This window comes from Callionymus lyra, chromosome 6 (genome assembly GCF_982586985.1).
Source record: "Callionymus lyra chromosome 6, fCalLyr1.hap1.1, whole genome shotgun sequence".
Taxonomy (NCBI): domain Eukaryota; kingdom Metazoa; phylum Chordata; class Actinopteri; order Syngnathiformes; family Callionymidae; genus Callionymus; species Callionymus lyra.
In genome coordinates, this window is record NC_141823.1 from 15,210,749 (window position 1) to 15,233,953 (window position 23,205).

Consider the following 23,205-nt stretch of genomic DNA (forward strand, 5'->3'; position numbering starts at 1 on the left):
TCCCACAAATAAAAATAAAAGAATAACGTCGGTTGAAGAAGAATTAATGTATTTTTGGTGGCGACAATCGTTGTTTGTCAAGTAGATAGAGGTCTCAAATGATGCACTTAAAATAAAATTAAAATAAATTACTGTAACAGCTTGTTTGTAAAAGTTAAATCCAAGGGAATCTGTAGCGCCCCTCAGTGGTGAGACAGCGTAAAAGCATGTAGATCCCAGGATGGACGTCCAGCTGACTGCACGTCCACATCCACTCCTCCCTCCAAGAGAGCTTTTCCTGCAGCATTTTCTCACGTCATGCCAGGTTTGCCTCCATTTATTCCACTTTTAATATTCACATGTTCATAAAACCTTGTCAGAACATTACGCGTTTTGACAGTTGCTAGCTTAGCAGCGTTAGCCGTGCAGACAGAACTCATGTCAACATCGATCGCTCCTAGAAACCGCTTCTCTCGCTTATTTATTGCAACACACCTGTTGTTTCCATGCGTGTTTGACACTGTGTGTGTGTGTGTGTGTCGTGCACAGATTTAGCGAGTGTGTCGTGACCCGGCGAGGATGAGGAGCCGCAGTAACTCAGGAGTGAGGCTGGATGGTTATGCTCGGCTGGTCCAGGAGACGATTCTGTGCCACCAGGTGTGTCCTCCCATTCAAAAAAACCTATATGTATATCGCTATTAGAATGTTTTACTCTCATTTCTTCATTTGGAGTCTGCTTTATAAAGCAACAACACTATGTTATTAAGCCTTGACTTAAGTTCCACGCGCGCCGCCATCGGAATAAACATGTACAAAGGTCGCGTGGAATCTGTGTACCTATATCTTTATCAGTACTTGAGTCCACAGAGCTGCACCATAACAACAGCTGTCCAATAATAGCGGCCCCTAGAGCCAACAGAAGTAATAAACCACGGGGTTTGAGTCCAGATGCCAACTATTTTATTATTGTTGAATTTTAAAAAAAAGTAGGTAAGTAAGTATTTTTTATTTGTATAGCGCTTGTAGCGCTTTTCCAGACCAGGGTCACAAAGCGCTTGAACAATCAAAACAATATTCAATAAAGTATATACTTTAAAGATCAAGATAAAACTGATAACACAACAAGAGTTGCAGAAAATCAAGGAAAAGCCTGAACAAATAGAAAATAAAGTCACATTATTATTATTGTTTCGTCATGTGTACCGTTTGCTACTCAGAACCCGGTGACAGGATTGTTGCCCGCCAGCGCCCAGAAGAAGGATGCCTGGGTACGTGACAACGTGTACAGTGTCCTGGCGGTGTGGGGTCTGGGCATGGCCTACCGCAAGAACGCGGATCGCGATGAAGACAAGGCCAAGGCCTATGAACTGGAGCAGGTACGTGTTAAGAGGGAAATCGTTTTGTTTGTTTAAGCTGGTGGTAGTGATGTTCCATACAGTCGATAACCGGTTGGATACTTAAGGAAATAGTGAAAAAAAATATGCAAAGGAAAAGCTTTGGTACCGTTATAGTAGCAGTCAAAATATAACAACATAGTAAGTAAGTAAGTAATTTATATTTATAGAGCGCTTTTCTAGACCAGGGTCACAAAGCGCTTAAACAGTCAAAACAATACTCCAAAAATATACACTAAAAAGATCAAGATAACACTGAGAACAACATATATGTAATAAAAATATTTCCCTCTTTGATTGAATGTTTTCATTTTTTGCAGAGTGTGGTGAAACTGATGCAGGGACTTCTCCACTGCATGATGAGACAGGTAAGTAGGGATAAGTACTGATACTCTGGTTTTATTTTTCATTCTATTCAAGTACAGACATGTATTTAAAAATAAAATCAGAATCAGGGACTCACAGAAACTGCTCTGTCACTGCACCTGAATTTGTCTACAAAACAAGTGGTAAAATAGTCACAAAATGACCAAAAATTAAAATACCATTGTTACAATAAGAAATGGCTCTAAAATAATACTGACAGAACAAAATACGTCTTTTACGATGAGAAAGCGTTGTTTACAATAAAAATACTTTTATTTTGCAAACGTTTTTGGAATAGGTGAATGTCTGTATCTATCCAGTATGTTTATGTTTAATCCAAGTTTTAATGAGTTATCATGAACCAAGATATTAATATTATTTAGAAGCTCTATTTCAAATGCAACTCACCCTCATGTTATTTTAGGTTGGCAAAGTGGAGAAGTTCAAACACACCCAGAGTACCAAGGATTGCTTGCACGCCAAATACGACACTCGCACCTGTGCCACGGTAGTGAGGGACGACCAGTGGGGCCACCTACAGGTGGACGCCACCTCCATTTATCTGCTGATGCTGGCACAAATGACCGCCTCAGGTAGGAACTGAAGATTGAACTGAAGGTCACCAAACTTGTTTGTGGCTGTTTAATATTAGCAACGTCCACACAGGTCTTCGCATCATCTCCAACCTGGATGAAGTTGCTTTCATCCAGAACCTGGTGTTTTACATCGAAGCTGCCTACAAAGTGGCTGTAAGTTTAGTTAGCAGTCACGCTTGGAATTACGTGTGATTTCTTTGGGGGTCTCATTGCAGGACTATGGTATGTGGGAACGTGGTGACAAGACCAACCAGGGTATCCCGGAACTGAACGGCAGCTCTGTGGGAATCGCAAAGGTGCTGGAAACTAACGCACAATTGAACTTGATTTGAACCAAACATGTTGCATGTTTGTGTTCAGGCAGCTCTGGAGGCCATCGATGAGCTGGATCTCTTCGGTGCACACGGAGGACCCAAGTCTGTGATTCATGTTCTTCCTGATGAAGTGGAACACTGCCAGGTACCAGTCTCTGAGTCTATTCTGGTCCATCGACCATCCGTAACTATGGTCTGTTCTTCAGTCCATCCTCTGCTCCATGCTGCCGAGAGCTTCCACTTCCAAGGAGATAGACGCCGGACTTCTTTCAGTGATTTCCTTTCCTGCTTTTGCAGTAGAGGATGCCGAACTGGTGGCCATCACTAAATCTGAGATTATAAGCAAATTGCAGGTGACGACATTTTTCATGTTTGTATGTTGAATAATTTTATGTAGACGATAAATACTCCTGCCTAAATGTATCTCTAACACTTCCCATCTTTGTATTCACAGGGACGCTATGGCTGCTGTCGCTTTATTAGGGATGGATATCTCTGTCCTAAGGAGGTTTTTATCAGACGTTTGTCCCTTTTCTTTCCTCCATTGTTTTCTCATTTTCATTCTGTCCATCAGGATCCATCACGGCTACACTACGACCCGGCAGAGCTCAAGTTGTTCGAGAACATAGAGTGTGAATGGCCAGTTTTCTGGACGTACCTCCTTCTTGACGGAATCTTTACTGGGGATCAAGTGCAGGTAGTGTGATCTTAAGTATGGTTGATCGGTTGAGGGAACCATAGATCTGACAGTGTAAGGAACTTTGTGTGCAGGTGGAGGAGTACAGGGAGGCACTAGAGGGAGTTTTGATCCAAGGAAAAAATGGCATCAAACTAGTCCCTGAACTTTACACTGTTCCACCTGATAAGGTAGGTCCATCCTTTTGTCTTCCTTTGCTTGACTGAGGTCAAAAAGAGAACGTGACTCCAGTTGTTATTTTATTAATTTCTTGAATAGGATGTTCTGGTGTTTTGGACACCATTAGAAAAAGGGAAAGAAATACAAATAATCAAATGTGATAAGAAATGGATGAATTATGAAGAGGTCTATTTATTGAAAGCTCTTTGGCAGGTGGAAGAAGAGTACAGCAATCCTCATTCAGTGGACAGAGTTGCTAAAGGGCAGCTGCCGCACATGTGGGGGCAGTCCCTCTACATCCTGGGCTGCCTTCTCACAGAGGTACCAGATCCTTTCCCGCAACACCACAACAGAAACATCCAAGATTTATTCAGAGAAACGCATTTAAAGTAACTTCTAATTATCTCTGTTGTGTTCAGGGCTTCTTGGCTCCGGGGGAGATCGATCCTCTCAACAGGAGGTTCTCTACTAACTTCAAACCAGATGTTGTTGTGCAAGGTATGGACTGGATGTGTAATTTGGATGGATTTAAACAAACCTTAGTTGCCCACTTAGGTCTGGAAGCCATCTGTCAAGTCTTCTGCTGCTACTCTTCTGTCACTGATTAACTCTAGTGTCTGCCTGCACTCTCTCCTTCACTTCCATTAATCTGTCTTTAATTTGTGGAAAGACTAAACCCCAAAAATTTCTCTTCTTATCTTTTTATCTAATACATTCAATTCCTCTTCTCTTAAGCTCATGCCTCCTCCTCACTTACGCTTACTACAAATCACTATATCATCAGCAAACATCATCGTCTACTCAATCCCTAACCTGTCAAAGTTTTTTTGTTTTACGAATGACAAGTGTAAGCTATATTAAATGTTAAGTAGTCACTTCCTGAATTACCACTTTCCTCAAATGACAACCGTGGACATTTTTGTCAGTTTGTGTTCTAGCTGAGTCCGAGGAAATCCAGGATCTGCTGAGCGACCTCGGTATTGATGTGCAACTGATGTCAGAAGTTCTGCCAATCAGGATCCTGCCTGCTCGCATCCTGAGTCACGTCTACGTCCGGCTTGGTATTCAAGAGTCAAATTCAGAATTATGTTGCAAAACTACATTGTTGTGTCTCTTATCACAGGAAATTGCAAGAAGCTCAATTTAAGCGGGAGGCCGTACAGGCACATCGGTGTCCTGGGAACGTCCAAGTTTTATGAGATCAGGAACCGCTCTTATATATTCACCCCTCAGGTGAGCCAGGTTGTTGTTGTCTCAATTGTGATCGTTTGATTAAATCTTTCACTTTCAGTTTCTGGACCATCATCACTTCTACTTGGCACTGGACAACCAGATGATCGTGGAAATGTTACGCACAGAGCTAGCTTATCTCTCATCCTGCTGGAGGATGACGGGACGACCCACGCTCACCTTTCCAATCACTCGGAGCATGCTGGGTAGTCCACTCACCTTATTGAAGCATGAAGACACTACTTTTAACCAGAAGTTGATAATGAAATGTTTCTTTAAGATGAAGATGGAGACACAATCGAACCATGCATCTTGTCAACCCTGAGGAAACTCCAAGATGGTTACTTCGCTGGAGCAAGGTTTGTAACTATTCTTGTCATGTTAAAAGGACTTGAGCAAGCTATGATAAATTTGGTTGAAGGGACTTCAACAGAGTTGAAGTTGAGGAATTTCACACTAACTTTTGCGGTAAATAACACGGCAGATCCAAGTCAACATAGCTTTTGGAGCTTTGTGAAATTTAAGCATCCATTTGCTTAAAAAAAAAAATTGCGTTCTCTTGATCCAGAGTCAACTTCAAGGCCTATGGGCCAATAAGCTGCGCGCGTGTGTAATCGTGCAACCTCCAATTTGGGTTTATCTTCGTTTTAAGTGGAAGACATTTGTGATCAGGCGATGGCAGTGCATTTTATAAACTTAGAAGTAGCTTTTGTGGGGTGATAGTCGGATTGCAGACCAGCGCGAACCAGTATTGTCGGGTCACGCTTTGAGCCATTCTCGCGCTACACGCTTATATTTAACAATTTAATACTCTTGTTTGTTTTTGAATGGTAACAAACCTGGGCCAATCACAGAAGGCACAGCGCAATATTACCCAATCAGAAGCAACATAAGGCGGGTCTTGGCGTCTCTACTCATAATTTAATACAACAGCGCTGACATCGCACTGCGATCAAGCTGATAATCGTTCAGGTTTCGCCATTCATGCATTCATGAGCCGCACTTTAATTTAAACATTTGTCGTATATTTATATATTTTTTAACACAATCACTCTCTTCTATTCCAGTCATAATTTTATTTATTTTAATTTATTCCTATTATTTTACTCTGGTGAATGCTTGGTTCAATTTTAAACCACTTTTCTCACAAACATTCTTTTTAAACTGCTTCATACATAAGCTTCAACTGCTTTATAACCAGTCTGAGCCAAAATGCAAACTAAATTTCGTTCTGTATACACCCTGTGAATACTATAATGACAATAAAGGATGTCTTAGTATAAGTCTCTATCTAGAGTGACATCGATGGTAAATTCCCCAAACGTCATTTGGAAATAGGAAATAAACTTCAATTTTTTCAAATTAAGAGCAGAGCGTCAGCTCTGTCTGCCTTATAATCCTTCATTACCAGGGTCATGCTCTGTACTGTTTAAAATGCACATTTGTTATTCATGAATTTATTCATCATTTCTAATTCATTATTTTATTCATCAAATTATTGCTCAGATCAAATTTTTAATCCTCAGCCAGTTAATAGGTTATAGATCATTTAAATGGCAAATTTAAGATTGTGATAAATCAATACTTTCCATGGGTAACAATCATGGACTGACATTGATCATTTATTGATGATGCGTACTATCCCACACAATATCATTTGAATGTAGAATTTATTGAAATTGATAATTAAATCATAATATTGTAGCTATGACGTGTGTAATTAATTGTCAAAGACGACTGGTTTAAGATATAAATCATTAATTATCCCAAGTTAATATTGAATGGATTCGATACTGGCCTGAAAAATGAGAGGGAACATTGCTATGGGCCATATCTGGCATGCTATCTAGCTTGTGGCCTGTGGCTTGAATAAATGAAACCCCACCTGATTTCTTATCTATTGTGACAACTACACCTACAGGGTGCAGATGTCATCTCTCTCAAGCGTTCAAACCACCTCCTTCCACACTCGCCTCAGTTTCCTGGATGAAGAGAACGACGATAGTTTACTAGAAGAAGATGAGTTTGATGATGATGAGGATTACGGCGAAGAATACCTCTGTCGCGCTCCTACTGGTAAATTACCGATTAAATTGCTGATATTTGTAAAGAATTTGAGATATTTTATCCCTTTTTCCCCCCGTCTCCAGGCAAGTCTGATGACATGTTTGAACAATACCTTACCCAGCTCCTTCACAGCACCACGGTCAAGAGTCACCTTCCTCCCATCCAGAGGGGGCAGCACCATGTCTTCAGTGCCGAACACACGACCAGAGATATCTTGTCACTGATGGCACAGGTCCAAGGTCTTAACATGCCCAGTGAGTCTGTAATTCAGTTTTAGCATCACTATCTTCAATACCTTTATGTTGAATAACTCAAAATAAAAGTCACTAACAATGAGCCTTGGGGAACACCACAGGGAAGTAAATGTCAATGTATATACCAATTAAAACTAAAGAAAAGGCCTTGGAAATGAACTTAAATTGACTAACATCCACTCCACAATATAGCACAGGTCCCACTGCAACAGATTATATAAAAAAATAAAAAAACTTGGTGTATTTCATCCTCCGTAGTGGAACATTCTACAGAAAACATTTCTATCAAGTGCTTCTGTGTGTTATAGAGTCTTCCATGTACCTACCAGTCGGACCAATCATGAAACGCAGCAAACATCGGAAAACCCTTAATTTGCTGGAAGTCCCTCACCCTCAAAACGCTCCACATCCCCACAAGCTCAAGGTACTTTTTTCTCTTCTCAGCCGTGCCCAAAGATCCATGTTTTTTTATGTATAATGTCCTACAGTCCCACAGTGCTGCAGATCTGCACCTTCCCAGAGACTCGCATGGCAACACAGACTTCGCAGTTCTGGTGCGGCAGCTGAAAGAATGCCCGACCCTGCAGGACCAGGCTGACATTCTCTACATCCTCTACGCCATGAAGTGAGTCATCAGACGTCTACGGCTCATTTCTCATCTTTTCTAATGGATGCTGTCGCTCTTTGGTTCAGAGGAGCTGATTGGCTGGTGGAACTGTCGGGTCCTGGTCAGGGCGGAGTGAGTGTGCGCACCCTGCTAGAGGAGCTCTACGTTCAAGCCGGAGCCTGCAGAGAGTGGGGTCTGATCAGATACATATCTGGAATACTACAGAAGAGGGTGGAGGTTCTCGCCGAGGCACGTTTGACAAACTTCAGTTGTCCTACTAAATCCACCTTGTCAGTCGTCTTACACAAAATAACTAGGTGTTTACTATCATTATTATTAAGACTTGAAAACATAAGTATCTAATGTCTGTGCATCACAAACAACCTGTTGTCTTGGAAAAAGGTCCAGAATAGAAGGTAACATCTATATAATACTGTATATTACTAATAAAGTAATAGTTGATTAAACAAAAATGTAAAGATTTAAATTTTGAATGACCAAGATTCCAAAGAATCAGGTTCTAAGCAATACTTAAAGTTTAAAAATATCAATACAATGTATTTTGATAACTTACTCAAATAATTATATCTCTGGTAAAATAAAACGCACAATAAACAAAACTACAAGGGAGATATTTAAAAATAAACAAATAAAAACCCCAAATACAAAAGGTCAGAAATACTTCAAAAAAGAAATACATTTCAAGGAATGTTATCTGTTATTTTTATATATAACAAATTAAAAAATAAATGTTGTTGTACAGTTGAGTCTAGTAAATAAATTAAATAATTGTATCAAAGTTATCATAGTAAACCCCCTATAGTGGTCACCTGGTAAATTACCTCATAGCGAGTGAGTCTCGATGGATAAAATCAGAAATATTAGGGTATGACGTGATTAGGGTATAAACCACAATTTAAATTTAGTTTAGTATTTAAAATGAAAGTGATTTTTTTGTGTTCAGGCCTGCACAGACCTGATCTCTCATCACAAGCAGCTGACGGTTGGTCTCCCTCCTGAGCCCAGAGAAAGAGTCATAACTGTGTAAGTATTTGTGAGAAGACGGTCTTAGTCGTCATCAACGTTAATGACTTTGTCTCGGTGTGGTCAGTCCACTTCCTCCTGACGAGCTGAACACTTTGATCTACGAGGCGAGCGGGCAGGACATCAGCATCGCCGTCCTCACACAAGTGAGTTGGTAAACTTGGTCCATGAAGTCGACCTCCGCGCCTCACCGTGTGCGTTTCAGGAAATCATGGTCTACCTGGCCATGTACATGCGCTCGCAGCCGGCACTGTTCGGGGACATGCTCCGCCTCAGAATTGGACTCATCATGCAGGTGATGGCCACGGAGTTGGCCCGCAGCCTCCACTGCTCAGGTACAGATGAGAGTCTCGGCTCCTCTCACGGCTTACCAACGTCAAACTAATGTCTTTGTAGGAGAAGAAGCCTCCGAGAGTTTGATGAGCTTGAGTCCTTTTGGGATGAAGAATCTTCTGCACCACATCCTCAGTGGGAAAGAATTTGGAGTGGAGAGAAGCAGTGAGTTAAAGCTCGTGTTTTGATTCCAAGAAACTGTTTAAGTTCTGTCTCATCACTGTCCACGTTTGAAGACGTGTCGGCTGTGTCAAAAGTGTCTATTGTGTCTCTTCAGTGCGTCCGATCCAGTCCACAGCAACAAGTCCCGCCATCTCCATTCACGAGCTCGGCCACACCGGCGCCACCAAGACGGAGCGTACGGGCATACACAAACTGAAGAGCGAGATCAAACAGGTGGGAATACACATTGAACTTCATCTGTGGTTTTGCAGTAACGATAAGAAAGAGATAAATAGATCCTCAGTTGATATGAAGTTACTCCTGTAGGTGGCAGCAGAGATCATTTTTTAGCTTGAAAGTATCCACAACATGGTTGTTCTTCATTTTCAGTTTTAGTCATTATGGCTGTACGTGAAGATGGTATTAAATATAAATGTTTTGTACTAAGCGTTTTGTTCATTTCTATATTATATTTAGAAGGGGTTCTAGAGTCAGCTTGGTTACCCTCTTACGAGTGCTATAGAGCTCCTACATGTTCATGAAATGGTCTGTGTCTGTACTAAGCCTGATTTTTCTTTTTTTGGCCATTTTTCTCAAAACAAGTGATCACCAAAATAGATGGTGTCATTTTAAAAGGTGATAGTTTGTGTCTGCATCTCTTTTATCCCCTCAACATGTGCAGCTGGACGACTCACGGCCGATCAGTGTGGGTTTATGAGCCGTCGGCCTCTAATGAAACATCCTTAACATCTCGTCGCTCACAGCTAGTCGTCTCTGCCTTCACCTCTAGAGGGCGTCAGACATTTCATGTATCCATGTTGACTCATGAGACCTTCCAGCATGAAGATGCATCGTCATCTCAAACTCTCCTCTGTCGTCCATGTCCATCCGTAGATCTTCAGCGGCTGTCATTCCCTGAGTAGTAATGTCACTTCTCCTCGCTCCACGGTAAAACATCTCACCTCATCATGTCGGCCCGTCGGCTTGACCGGAGCTCAGAGCTGATACTTCTTGAAGGGTGAAGCTGTTCTTAGTTCCATCTGTTCTTCATCACATCAAGTGAATTATGACTGAGGAAACTATTCCAATTATACATCAACGATATTTTAGGCCGATTAGAAACCGGTAACTTTTAACCAAAGTGATTTAAGATGTGCTGACACTGATGTTTGAAATGAGAACAGCTCTGTCCTTCATTAAACTAACATAACGCAAGCTTACTTGAGTGCATGAGATGTGCATGTAAATGAATTGAAATAGATAAGTAAATGGAAAAATAATTAGCAACACTTTAAATGAAATTTGCATGCAAACACCAGCAGAACATGCAAACTCATGAACAACTCAAGATAAAACCTCATTAGAAAGACAACCACTAAAATAGTTTTGTATCACTTTTCTAATTACTGCTAGTAACATTCCACGCCCCCTTAGTGCCATATTGTTTATAGAAACAATTTCTAATGAAATATACATCTACACAATTTCCAAAAAGAGATTTATGATAATAAACTGTAGCAATTATATCTATAATAAATAGGGACATAGCAGTTGTTGGAGTTTGCATGTTCTTTAGTAAGTCATTAGTAATCCTGATGCCCCAAACACATCAACCAGAAGTTAATCACTGTCTGTTTGAATCCTATGGTGGGCTTCCCAGGAGGGGGTTAAGCTCAAGCCAAGACACACGGATTGAAACATCCATGCATGTTTTCACTAAGTTATGGTGTGAGGTTGATTTTCTATTGTACACATCAAAAGTCTTTTTGTCCTTCTGCAGCGCTGCAGTAGTCCCTCCACCCCCAGTGGGGTCTTGTCTCCAGTGGGCACAGGTCCGAGTGAGCTCCACTGGGAGGAGACACAAGGTCAGTGGTTGCGGAGACGACGTCTGGACGGAGCCATCAACAGAGTTCCCGTGGGCTTCTATCAACGAGTTTGGAAGATCCTGCAGAAGTGTCACGGCCTGTCCATCGACGGATACGTTCTGCCGTCCTCCACAACCAGAGAGGTGGCGCTGTAGAGCCCAGCATGCAGGGATCTTAAACTTGATTTTGACGCAATGGTTTCAATGTGTGTAGATGACGGCAGGAGAAATCAAGTTTGCCGTGCAGGTGGAGTCGGTTCTGAACCATGTTCCTCAACCGGAGTACCGACAGCTGCTGGTGGAGACCATGATGGTTCTGGGCTTGATCGCTGATGTGGACGTCACCAGCATCGGCGGAATCATTCATGTGGACCGAATCCTTCAAATGGCCAACGAGCTGTTCCTGAATGACCTGGTAAACACTTGCGTCCGTATGGAAAAAATGTCACGGTCATTCTTTCACTCACAAGTTTTCTCTTCTAGAAATCTCGCAGTGCCAGCGATTACTTCCTGCAGAAAGATCCCGCAACTGGAATCTGCAACTTCTTCTACGACAGCGCCCCTAGTGGCAGCTACGGCACGATGACCTATCTGTCTAAATCCGCTGTAACCTACGTCCAGGACTTCCTGCCAAGTTCAAGCTGCTTGATGCAGTGAGGAAGTGAACAGGAGCCAACTACACACATTAGAACCTCACTTTTGCACCATTTCATCGACTTCCTGAAACATTCCTTCACTCAAAGTAAGCTGCAAGCTATCTCGGAACACATCAATCCAATGCGTCAGCGACATAAGGCGTCATTTTGTGTTAATAATTTTAATTTATTTATCATACAGAAGACGTACATTAATTTGTTATATTTATGTTACGTTGACTAACATAGTTTCTCTAAACTTGTGTAGGGACAAGACATTTAAAATGAGTTCAGAGTTTATTTATGGAATTTAGTCACAAGTAAGGAAGTCATTCCCAGTTTATATTTATAATGAATAAGCATGAGCTGTTGAGTTTAGGTGCTACATTACGGAACAACATGTACGCATATAACCCAGATGTCTGTTTAATCCTATGTGTCATCCTGTCAGTGAAAAAATATCCCAAGTTGTGTATCTGTAGATGTTGGTGCTTTACCGTCGAATGAGGTGCATGAATGCAAGATTGTATTTTATTAATGACTGCTGAGGTTGTCTTTCACTGTACTCATGTACAAATGAAAATATTATAGATTGTTAAAATAATATTAAAAGCATATTGATGAAGAAGTACCACTTTACTGATAACTTTCGGTGAGTTGCTTTAGACTTGGATTATCAGAAAGGTTTGGTTCTCGGTAGAAGACAATTTTAAGGCTTCTTCAAGACATGCAATCTCAGAAATGGAAGCTCAATGGAATAATTAGCATTTGTGCTCAACGCAAATGTGAGATTAGGTCTTAGAATCAAGAATACTCGTTTCTTTTAAACATCCTCATGACTTTGCTTCTCCTCATTTACTCAAAACTAAGTGCCTGGCCATCCACATGCCCATATTGCAATACAAACTTTGGGTTGATTGGCCCCTACTATGTTAAACTAACCTTTAACCTTTCATTGTTGCTCCTGATTCTGTAGGACTCGTATCCAGGGCAACAGCTGTAGATCACCATCATTCCACCATCACAAAAAATGTCCTGCAGTTCTCCGGATATTAAAATCTGCTGCAGTCGTCCGTTTCACATACTGAAAATACAAAAGGCTTGTTTTTGCTGAACCTAAGCACAACATGAAGAACAATTAAAAAAAAAAAAAAAAATCTTAAAAATACCTGACACACAATTGCAGAGAGCTGTCAGCACTTTCTGGAGCCACATATGAAGTGAGGAAGATTCTAAAGTGAAACTAAATTTGAACCGGCAATCTGCCTGACAGGACTTGTCCAAGGACACCCACCGTCGACTAACTAGTGACACAAACACACAAAAGGAGTATAAAACACACAGTAAGAAATGATAAAGATTAAAAGAATCTTCTTTTATAGATTAATTTAACAAATGATTTAACAGGGTAAGTGATGCTGTCTGCGCAGCTGCTGCATTCACTAGACTCTCCAAATAGTCTCAATCGTCCAGCTGCAGCTCTTTGTTGTCCAGCTTGTGCACGACTCTAAAAGCTTCTAAAAATTCGGTAAAGTCGATGCTTCCGTCCTTATTAAAATCGATGCTGCGAGCCAGATCCTCAATGGCTTTTTCATCGATGGCGACCCCCAGGTGAGCGCTGAAGAGACCCCAGGTATGACGGAACTCTTCAACAGAAATGAGACCTGAGGAGGAAGAAAGTGTGAAAGTTTTTTTTTATTAGTTTTTTTTTAAGAAGACTTGATCGTTATACCTGAATGATCTCTGTCAATGATGTTGAATATGATTTTAATGTCAGTGCGATACTTGAAGAGAGTTTCAGCCAGATTTGCAGAGACCTGTAAGAAAATATAAAAATTAGAAAATATTGGGCCAATATGAGAAATAATATAATTATTACCACTTTCTATGCCCTTAACAAAAAATGTTTGTTATGTGAGCCACATCTAACCTGGGCCAGCGGTGTCCTGTGTCCCATGTCCTCGAAACACGACTCGTACGCAACACTGCCACCCTCTGCCAGACGGGCTAAGTGTGGGCGAAGTGTCCTCCAGGGAAGATCCAACCTCAAGACCGACTCCATCACACTTGTCCACTCACTTACTGTTACACAACCTGAGAAGTAATGTATTGCATTCATCTGATGCAGACCACAGTGTGGCCCAGGGGCCACATGCAGCCCTCTATTTACGTGGCCCTTGTGAGTGTAAAACAGAATTCCAACTAGTTCTGACCTTATTTTATAGTTTATTATCATTCTTTTGCCTTAAAATGGTGTTCTTTCTGTCTTGACGGCAATCACAACAGCATCAGTATCAAATGTGATTGTTACATGATATATTCACCCATTCAATAGAAGTTCACCTGTGTTGTTCTGGTCACACTGCTTGAATACCGCCATGAGGTCAGAGCGGTGAGCAAACAGCTTCTCCTTTAGGGCTCTGAGAGCAGAACTTTCTGCCACTCGCACTCTGCACACAAATTATCAACAAACGGTTAGTATTTAGATAATACTTTTCAAATCATAATCTTAATACTATTGTCCTACAACTGCTAAAAGGTGGTATATTTTTAGTTCAAAGTGTCATTTTGATTAGTTTTTTTTAAATAAACATACTTATTTTCATTCTTTCACATGTTAATGTTACTACCAAAAAGGGCAAATAAATCACAAAAAATTTTAGACCTTGGCTCTTGCAAAGGTTTGATTGGCTTCATGTGAGATTAGTTAAAGATACAGTGTCTTTATAATATTCAGAACATGCAAATATGCCAGACAGATATAAATCGATATTATAAATTATTTTTTATTAAAAAGAAACAGCGATAATTATATTATATGATGTTAACATAAAACTGATCATCATGAATCATAGAACTAACTCTTTTGAAAATAGTTATATTTTCATTTGATACGCGCCTGCAACATGTTTTTCTCTCTCTCCTTCTGAATATAAAGCAATGACAGACAAGAACCAAACTCTCTTCACCTCTGCGTCAGGGTGAGCTTGCGTGTCGAGCGGCTGACTTGATACTGGTAGAAGCGCGGAACCAGTTCTCGGCCCAGTTTGATGTAGGCGCCTCGATTACTTCCTTCCTCATAATAATTTGAGGCTGAGAAAATAGTTATAACCTGCGCAGGAGGCAAGATGAGGTTCATTAGATCCGATCGCATCATCACTTCATGTAGCTGTCGTCACCTGTCCGCCATGACAGATCTCGTAGCCCTCCTGTTTGCATTCATGAGACCGGATGAGAAGCTGCAGTCCATGTTGCTGCAACAAACTGCGAGTGACGTCCGGACCAAAGTAGCATCCTCCGCCTCTGAAGGTGTTGGGACTGCAGCCTTCCTGGACTCTAGGGTCACTCCACAAGATGTCCACGATCTATCAAGAGAACAAAATGGTGAACAAGGTAAAAAAAATCCAAGAAACAAACTCATAAGAAGCATTGTCTTTTCTGACTTGCTTCCATTCTTGCTCCAGTTGAGAAGGTGTAGAAGGAGAGATGTCCAAAAACGGAACCTGCAGGTTGCTCATACTGTCACAAGGTAATCCGGGAGAAGACACACACTGACGGGGAGAGAGGCAGGAGGGAGTCTGAAGAGTACAGAGTGAAGATGCAGAGGAGGAAGACGAGGAAGAAGAAGTGGATGCTGAGCTGTCTTGTCGAAAGAGCCCACATTGCCTCTTTCTGGTGAGACACATTGGGGACATATGAACCTTGAAGACACTTCTTATATTTAAATATAGAGAGAAAAGTTAGTCCGAGGGCCAAACCTCTGGATTGGGGTTCTTTGGTTCTTCCTGCGACTGCTATTGGGACGGGAGCCGTTTGATGATCTTTTTGTCTCCCTGGAGGACATTTGGATGTCCAGACCACGTCTGGGCAATCTCAGTGCGGATTTTACCTTGAACAAACAAATTGTATAATTACTTTTACTTTTTTTAAATGCATCTGAAATTCAGTTTGAGGTATTTAGAAGTACCAAACAGAGAGCACAGGTCAGTTCACTCACCCTGTGTCTGTCTATTGAGCTGAGAAAGTCCAGGTCTGTCTGGCTCGATATTCCTCCATGAACAATCAAAACTTTTCCGTCAATCACCGTGGCGATGGGCAGGACGCTGAAGACATCCTGGAAGAGCTGCAGGATCTCGTTACCGTAACTCTGTCGTGAAATACTTGCCGTTCATGACACATTGTTATAATGTTGTTTTTTTTACTATTTATCAATTCTGGACAAGTCCTCTATGAATATATTTTATATTTTACAAAAACATGTACCTTATACTTCTGCATGACCTCTTTCATAAATCCGTATCTAAAAGGTGAAAACACAAAGAATTATAAATGGAAATACAATTTAATTTCCTTCTTCTAAAAGCGTACCGGAGGTTCATGATATGGTCCTCGTGGTTTCCTCTGTTGAGGTGCATATAGTCAGGGTAAAGCAGAAGGTAGGCGAAGAGAAGAATGACCACCTCGATGGACTGTTTCCCACGATCCACAAAGTCCCCATTAAACACATACGGAGTCTCAGCAGACGGAAGCCCGTTCTGAAAGCATTTTCTTTTTTTGGAAAAGCTGATGCCAAGCTGATTAAAAAAATATTACACTTACTTTATAAAAAATCAGAAGCAAGTCATCCAGGTGGCCATGAAGATCACCTGGTGACAAACAACACACATGCTGTCTTCAATTTCATTTTGCTCAATTTGCTTGAGCCAGAATGCTGTAACGTATCTGAACAAACAATGATCAATGGTTTGCATTATTATCCTTAATAATCCAAATCGAAGTAACCCACCACATATAGTCAACTCTTTGGTGTAGGACGTGGACAGGTGGACGATGTTGGGCATCTGCTTGAGGAGCTTCTTAGTCTCATACAACAGCTGCAGCACATATCTGGCATGTAGCGTCTGATCAGAAAAGAAATAGAAGAATCAGCACACCTCGAAACTTCCGAGGCAACTTTGCATTTGTACCTGCTGCTCCTTGAAGGCGTTCAGTAATGCGCTGGTGTCGGCAACAGAGAGAGGGAAGGATAGCCTGGGACCAGTGTAACACTCTGGTACAACAATCAGGTTGTAGCACGTCTCTCTCTCTAACCAGGGTTCCACAACAGGATCCAGCAGCTGAGAGATCAGGTCTAAGAAGTAAATAAAACAGACAATTATCCAAGTGTCTTCTATGAAGCTTTAAACCTAAACTGATTTGGAAATGGAATTTGTTCAATTGGAAGCTATAAGGATGAATGCTGAGAGCGAGGAAACAAATGAAGCTTTTAAATCCTATTAATCATATATAGGACTTAAGATCCACTCGAGCAATAGCCGACCACAAACAAGCCTCCTAAACAACAATATGTGTGTATAACAATGAATGAGTAGACGATGTTCCTCAGGTGTCTTTTATCATCTTTGCTAGCGTTAATTAATAATCATTATAATTTCATATTAACATCCCTCATCTAGACTCAAAAAACAACCATCAAGTGCAGCGTCGGCACCCTGAGGATTAGCTTGTCAATGGCCCATTCTGCTTTCTAGCTGCTTGAGTGGGTCAGTAAACAGCTGCAACACACCAACACGGCAGCCCCCACTGTCGCATTAGTTGCTTGGCAACAGCGTACGCACATCAGGTTTGCTAGAGCGAAATAAAAGAGAATGAGTAACTAAACCGCTGTTTATTTGAAGGCAGATGTGGAAGAGTGGATGCACTTGCTGGGGAAGAAGCATCCCTTAAAAAAACAATGACAGATGAAAAACCTGCATGTGTTATATTTTAATGAGTGAATTATAATAATGAAAGAAATGCCAATTATTCAAAACGATATTACTAACATTTAAAAAAAAAAAAGGGGGCTAATACATAATCAAACTTTGCTCTCACCTGGTCCATTTTCATTGAGTTGTGTGAAGTTGTCCAGCATGAATGTAAAGAAACTGGAGAGCTGAACACAAAAAAGAAAATAAACAATTATTTCTGCATCGACCTTATCTGGCATATACTGCTCATCCCACACGTTAATATGTGCCTTTTTATACCTGCTCCATATATGCTTTAAGTGTTTAAAATGAGACTTTGCAACTTGATGGGCACATTTTTTAATAATAATAATAATAATAATAATAATAATAATAATAATAATGACAACATTTAGCTTATGATGATGAGTTCCAGCATACAAAATTCAAGAACAATTCCTGCTATACTTGTAGCGCAAACGGTCAATTCTAAAAATGTTTACATTAAATTATAACACTTTTTAAAAGAACAACTAACGAGTTTATTTAAATTTAAATTAAATTGATGTTGGACCTTTTGTGTCCTCGTCAGTATGAATCCGTTTGTACAAAACTCTTTTTTAATAAAGATATTTACATTAGTAAATGTGCCTAAGCCCCGCCCACTGAAAACACTTTGTATTGTTTTATCACTGCACGTTATCAATCCATATGTCTACACCTCAAATAGACTCCTTTTATAAACAAAGCTGGGCTGGAGGAGTAATAACTTCATAACATGGTTATGTTGAGGGAGTTAATGTATCTTGGAGAGAAATACTTTAACATTTGAAACATGCAAGTGAGTCGGTTTTTACATTAGATGCCCTTTAAACAGAGCTCCATTTGGACCATTGTGTGGGCCATTAGTGGTCCTTGGGTGTGCCCATGTTCCTACATGCACTGTTTTATTGACCCCGTTTCTATACAATATGCGCCGGACACTTTTAGTGTCAGAAAAGTTTGATCTTGTCAAGCGTTTGTAGAAGCATGACAAGCAGATAAAGAGAACATTCCATTAATATTAGATAGGAAAGATAAGATGTTTGCATCTTCAAACAAACATCAAATAATATACAACAAGAATACGCAGTTTCTCTTGCTCTGGTTGAAAATGATGTCACAAGGCTGTCTCAGATACCTGCAGCTGGTCTTGTTCCCCAGCGTATTCGATGGACTGGAATATGTTCCACGTGTATCTCCGTCTCATCTCTAGCCGAGCAATGTAGCGTCTGTACCAACGCTGGATCAAAACAGCTGCCTTCATTGCTGGAAGATAATCAGTTCAAACATGTAAGGGAATAACTACAGAACTCAACTCAATATATGTTAAACCGTTTTAAAGGCGGATTTGAAGTCCTGGGTTTCTACAGGAATAATCACAAGTGCACGGATGCATTAACGCTTCATGCCTGTCACAGCCTGATCTTTAGGGACGAAGAGCGCCTTACTCAGAGCCGGGCTGGGAGTCTTGGTAGCGTCATCTGTAGAGAGGAAAGTGAATTTGTCTTAAGAAAGCAAGTATTTGAAGGAAATCATACGTCACATTTACACAGATAGTTGACAGGTCACTGGGGAAGACATCAGCAACTCAAATTAAAATAATCTTTAGAGAGAAGAGAAAAGGCATTGGGTTGTGTGTGCACACTGAATCTGAAAATAGAAAAATATGACTAGAGTTACTTAAATTGTTGTATCCTATAACTATGTATCAAAACTTAAACTTGATATATAAACAACATGTATGATCTGTGTTAAAATCAAAATAAAATGCAGAAGATAATAAATAATATCTGGAATTCCATGCACATTACATGAGTTTTGAGATGTGATGTTACAGTAGTAAAGAATTGCTCATGCATCCAGGGGTGTGTGTGTGTTTTGCAAAGTTGCAGAAGAGGATTTATAAGATTTAAAGGTCCCATGGTGGAGAAAAGGAAATAAAGCAAATGACAGTGTTCAAGAGGGTGAGAGGTTTTGAAAGTTGAAAGATATTATACAGTAAATATCTTTATTTCTTAATAAGCTGATATGCAGATGATAGTCGTTTTAATTAATTAATTAATTAATTAATTGTTGTATTTGTAAAAATAGTCCAACGTAATGAGAGTGTAAAAAATAATGTTATGTCATAGTTAGTATCAATTCTAACACAATAACCTACAACAGTACACGGTGTCTGTTACTTCATACATGTGGAATCGTGCATGGACGATGTCACCAGAACCATCTCCATTTGGGCCACCCGGAAGCCATGGCTGACAAGTGAAGTCTACAGGCTCTTGAGAGCTCGGAACGCAGCCTTCAAAGCTGGAGACAAGATGGGTCTGAGGACGACCAGGGCTAACCTGTCACAAGGCATCAGGATGGCCGAGAGGGATTACTCCTGGAGGATTGCTGACCGATTCAACGACAGCAGAGACACCAGGAACCTGTGGCGAGACTATAACGGACTCTCTGCTGACCCAGCTGAACAACTTGTTGCTCATCCTGACAGCATTCCTGCTCACAGATGTTGTCACCGACATCTTCAACACCTCACTGAGACAAGCTGTTGTCCCCACATGCCTCAAAGCCACCACCATCATCCCAGTCCCGAATAAGTCGTCCACCTCCAGCTACAATGACCACCGTCCGATCGCACTCCCTCCCATCCTTATGAAGTGCTTCGAGCGGCTAGTCCTGCAACACGTAAAGTCTGAGCTCCACCCCACCCTGGACCCCTTCCTTTTTACATATCGGTCTAACCGCTCGACTGATGATGCCATCTCCGCTGCCCTCCACTCAGCCCTCACCCACCTGGAGACTAAAGACTCATACGTCAGAATGCTGTTCATCGACTTCAGCTCAGCATCCAACACAATCATCCCCCAACAGCTCATCCTCAAACTGGACTAGTTGGGACTCAACACCTCCCTCTGCAACTGGCTGTTGGACTTCTTGGCAGGGAGACCACAGACACTGAGGGTCGGCAGTAAGACCTCCTAGCAACATTACACTGAACACTTTGCAGAAGTTTTGCACATTGGTGTCTCTCTTTTTATTTGTATAGCGCTTTTCCAGACCAGGGTCACAAAGCGCTTGAAAAAATCATAACAATACTCAATAAAGTATATACTTTAAAGGGCAAGATAAAACTGATAACACAACAGGAGTTCCAGAAAATCAAGGAAAAGCCTGAACAAATAAAAACATCTTAAGATGTTTCTTAAAGGAGTCAGTAGACCATCTAACACAGAGGGAGAGGAAGATCATTCCAAAGCTTAGGAGCAACAGCCTGGAAGGATTTCTCTCCTCTGGTCCTGAACCGTGTGCGTGGAACCATCAGTAGATTCTGATCCAGAGACCAGAGCCCGAGCTGGGGTGTAAGGCTGGATCAGATCAGTGATGTAAGGAGGAGTCTGACCATGAATAGATCTGAAAGTAAGAACCAGAATTTTAAAGTTGATCCTGAAAGAAACTGGAAGCCAGTGAAGAGTTTTAAGGATCGGAGAAATGTGAGTTCTTCTACTGGAGCTGGTTAGAATTAAGGACAGCTTCTTCCACCAGGCTCTCAGGAGACTCAACTCCCTCCCTGTCCTACCATCACGCTCACCTCCGCTTGCACTACCTGTGCCTTAACTTTGTTCATTTTGTTGATATTCTGTTTATTAGTTAATTATTGAAGTATTGTTGATTATTTGTATTTATTTATTTTTTGAATGTCTTATTTAATGTGCTTTCAACAGTCTACTTCAGGTTATGCATCGTGGGTCTGAGAGGACTGCAATTTCATCTATGCTGTGTGTCTTGCATACATGAATATTTGACAATAAAAGAACTTGAACTTGAACAATAACAAGTTCATAAGCAACAAGACTTATTCTTGTCACTTGCTTGGCTTCAGCCTCTCACGTCTTCTTATTCATATAGAAAGAAAACAGAAGAACCAGCTTAGATAAGAGGCAGGAGCTCCACTACAAGGTCTCTCTGAACCTGTAAGCATTTAAGCTGATCCATGCCAACACCTTATATTGACTCATTCACACATCGAGTAAGAAGCTTTCATTAAAACCAAACAGGTTTTTTTTTTAACAAATTCTTCAGGGAATTGAAGCGTTAGTTTGCTGTGAAACTGCCTAGTAATAACTTTACCTGTCCGCACTTGTGTCTCCACGGCAACAGATGTTCCACATCCCATAGTGACCAAGCAAAACTCCTGAGGTCACTGGTGGTCCTAAAATACAGAACAAAGTACAAAAAAAAATGTATTTAGGAACAACTGAAGTAAATAAGTTAAAGCCCGCCATTTTTTTTAACCACTTACGCTTCCCTTCTTCCGTTCTAGCACCAGGTGCATCTGCAATTTATTCCGTGTGCAAACCGGTCTTTAAAAAAATTGAATAAACAAATATTTTGAATCAATCGAAATCCAAAATATAAATAATAAATTCGAAACCTCCCAAAATAAAAATTATTAAATATGTTGAATGTAAACACACGCATTAACATTTCATTCCTATCACAGCAGTAAACGGTTCCTACCTGTCTACCTTCCTCCAGGCCAGACTCAGAGATGAAACGAAGCAGCCATTACAGTCAAGTGGAAGATAAATAACGCTTCACTTGGAATAAAAAAACACAAGCGTGTGGAATCTTTCCAGCTGACGAAGGATGCGCCGACAGGGATGCTCGCGGCAACAGGTGGAGATGAAACGCAACACGATAAGCCCCGCCTCTTTAAATGACGTCACTGACTCGACACGTTCAGCGCACCTTGACAATAAAACATTAAATAGTTTATTCATTTGAATTCTTAATCAGAAATATCTAAAACAAATGCAAACGCAATTTGGATAAACTTCAGATTTTAAAATGTTTGTGAAATAATCCTTTAAAGCAGGAGTGGGCCATTACAGGGGCCACATTATATACTGTTATGCAAGGGTCAGTCAAGCAAAAAGGGATTAAAGAAAAAAAATCAAATAAATGTATTTTATCATTATCATATGGTTAAATTATATAAAACCTCCAAGTTCCATGTTAATAAAACTGCAAGACATTTAAGCATGAAAGTAAAATTGAAGTTTAAAAAGCAGGCTTTAGAAATATTAGCCGCACAACTCCCGTTTATAAACAACCTCCTTTTTTACTTTAAAACCATAAAGGTTTTCCTTCATTGTTATTAGCAGCTCTTCTATCTGGTTTCTAAAACAGACACGAGAGTAAAAATCATCATAAGACACAAGCTGAATATTTATCAACTTTAATAAGACTTGTAAAAACACAGATCACAGCACTTCACGCAGCAAGTCTGGTGGACTTGATCTTCCCCCTCACAAGAGTGACGGCTTCATCGATCTCCTGCCGCGTGATCACTTTCAGTCGGTTGGTTCTGGACAGTCTCGAGGCCTCGGCGCTGACCAGCCGGAGAAGCACCGGTGTCGGGTAACAGAGATGACCACGGCCCAGGAAGTCCGACGTCCTCTTGTCTCCATGGCTGACCTGCGAAAGAAAACGTTGTCTCCTCGTCGACAACCAAACGACCAACTTTAGCTCACTGACCTCTTTGGTGGTTCTGTAGATGGACACAGTGGAGGGTTTAACTACTTTCTTCCTTTTGTTCTTGATGCTTCTTGGTTGAGCTGTAGCTTTCATCTTGCAAGAGTATCAGTTAAAATATGTGATTAAAAAAAGCTCTTCTAGGAACTCAAACAGTTACAGGCGCTCAAAGAAGTGTGTGAGTGTCTGACACTG

General features: G+C 40.8%; 2 protein-coding genes across 4 annotated transcripts; one reads left to right on the top strand and one right to left on the bottom strand.

Annotated features, from left to right (window-relative positions):
- The first annotated feature begins 218 nt into the window (after window positions 1-218).
- On the top strand, window positions 219-12,329 carry LOC148076516 (phosphorylase b kinase regulatory subunit alpha, liver isoform-like). Of its 2 annotated transcripts, none has more exons than XM_087793854.1 (32): window positions 219-304; window positions 529-636; window positions 1,197-1,355; window positions 1,694-1,741; window positions 2,164-2,332; window positions 2,406-2,488; window positions 2,551-2,631; window positions 2,696-2,794; window positions 2,856-3,002; window positions 3,104-3,157; window positions 3,224-3,346; window positions 3,421-3,516; window positions 3,719-3,826; window positions 3,925-4,003; window positions 4,432-4,566; window positions 4,629-4,738; window positions 4,797-4,941; window positions 5,016-5,094; window positions 6,657-6,811; window positions 6,886-7,056; window positions 7,365-7,480; window positions 7,545-7,681; window positions 7,750-7,912; window positions 8,628-8,707; window positions 8,775-8,853; window positions 8,913-9,042; window positions 9,104-9,205; window positions 9,318-9,436; window positions 9,885-9,908; window positions 10,983-11,210; window positions 11,281-11,481; window positions 11,550-12,329. In XM_087793854.1, exons 2-32 carry the CDS (start codon window positions 559-561, stop codon window positions 11,721-11,723), a joined length of 3,672 nt encoding a protein of 1,223 aa, XP_087649980.1. In that variant the 5' UTR covers window positions 219-304; window positions 529-558; the 3' UTR covers window positions 11,724-12,329. The 2 variants fall into 2 exon arrangements, with proteins under 2 accessions (XP_087649980.1, XP_087649979.1); XM_087793853.1 differs by lacking the exon at window positions 9,885-9,908 and adding an exon at window positions 10,097-10,150.
- Window positions 12,330-12,600: 271 nt separating this feature from the next.
- ppef1 (protein phosphatase, EF-hand calcium binding domain 1) lies at window positions 12,601-22,090 on the bottom strand. 2 transcript variants are annotated; one of them, XM_087793855.1, is made up of 19 exons: window positions 21,994-22,090; window positions 21,604-21,685; window positions 18,921-18,953; window positions 18,611-18,738; window positions 17,576-17,636; window positions 16,669-16,832; window positions 16,488-16,602; window positions 16,301-16,347; window positions 16,070-16,236; window positions 15,965-16,001; window positions 15,699-15,848; window positions 15,460-15,590; window positions 15,145-15,373; window positions 14,881-15,066; window positions 14,671-14,813; window positions 14,045-14,151; window positions 13,632-13,795; window positions 13,434-13,518; window positions 12,601-13,365 (listed from the first exon to the last, which is right to left on the bottom strand). In XM_087793855.1, exons 2-19 carry the CDS (start codon window positions 21,647-21,649, stop codon window positions 13,163-13,165), a joined length of 2,196 nt encoding a protein of 731 aa, XP_087649981.1. In that variant the 5' UTR covers window positions 21,650-21,685; window positions 21,994-22,090; the 3' UTR covers window positions 12,601-13,162. The 2 variants fall into 2 exon arrangements, 1 of the variants encoding a protein (XP_087649981.1); XR_015711454.1 differs by lacking the exon at window positions 21,994-22,090 and having other exon boundaries at window positions 12,602-12,785; window positions 12,871-13,365; window positions 21,604-21,748.
- Window positions 22,091-23,205: the final 1,115 nt, after the last annotated feature.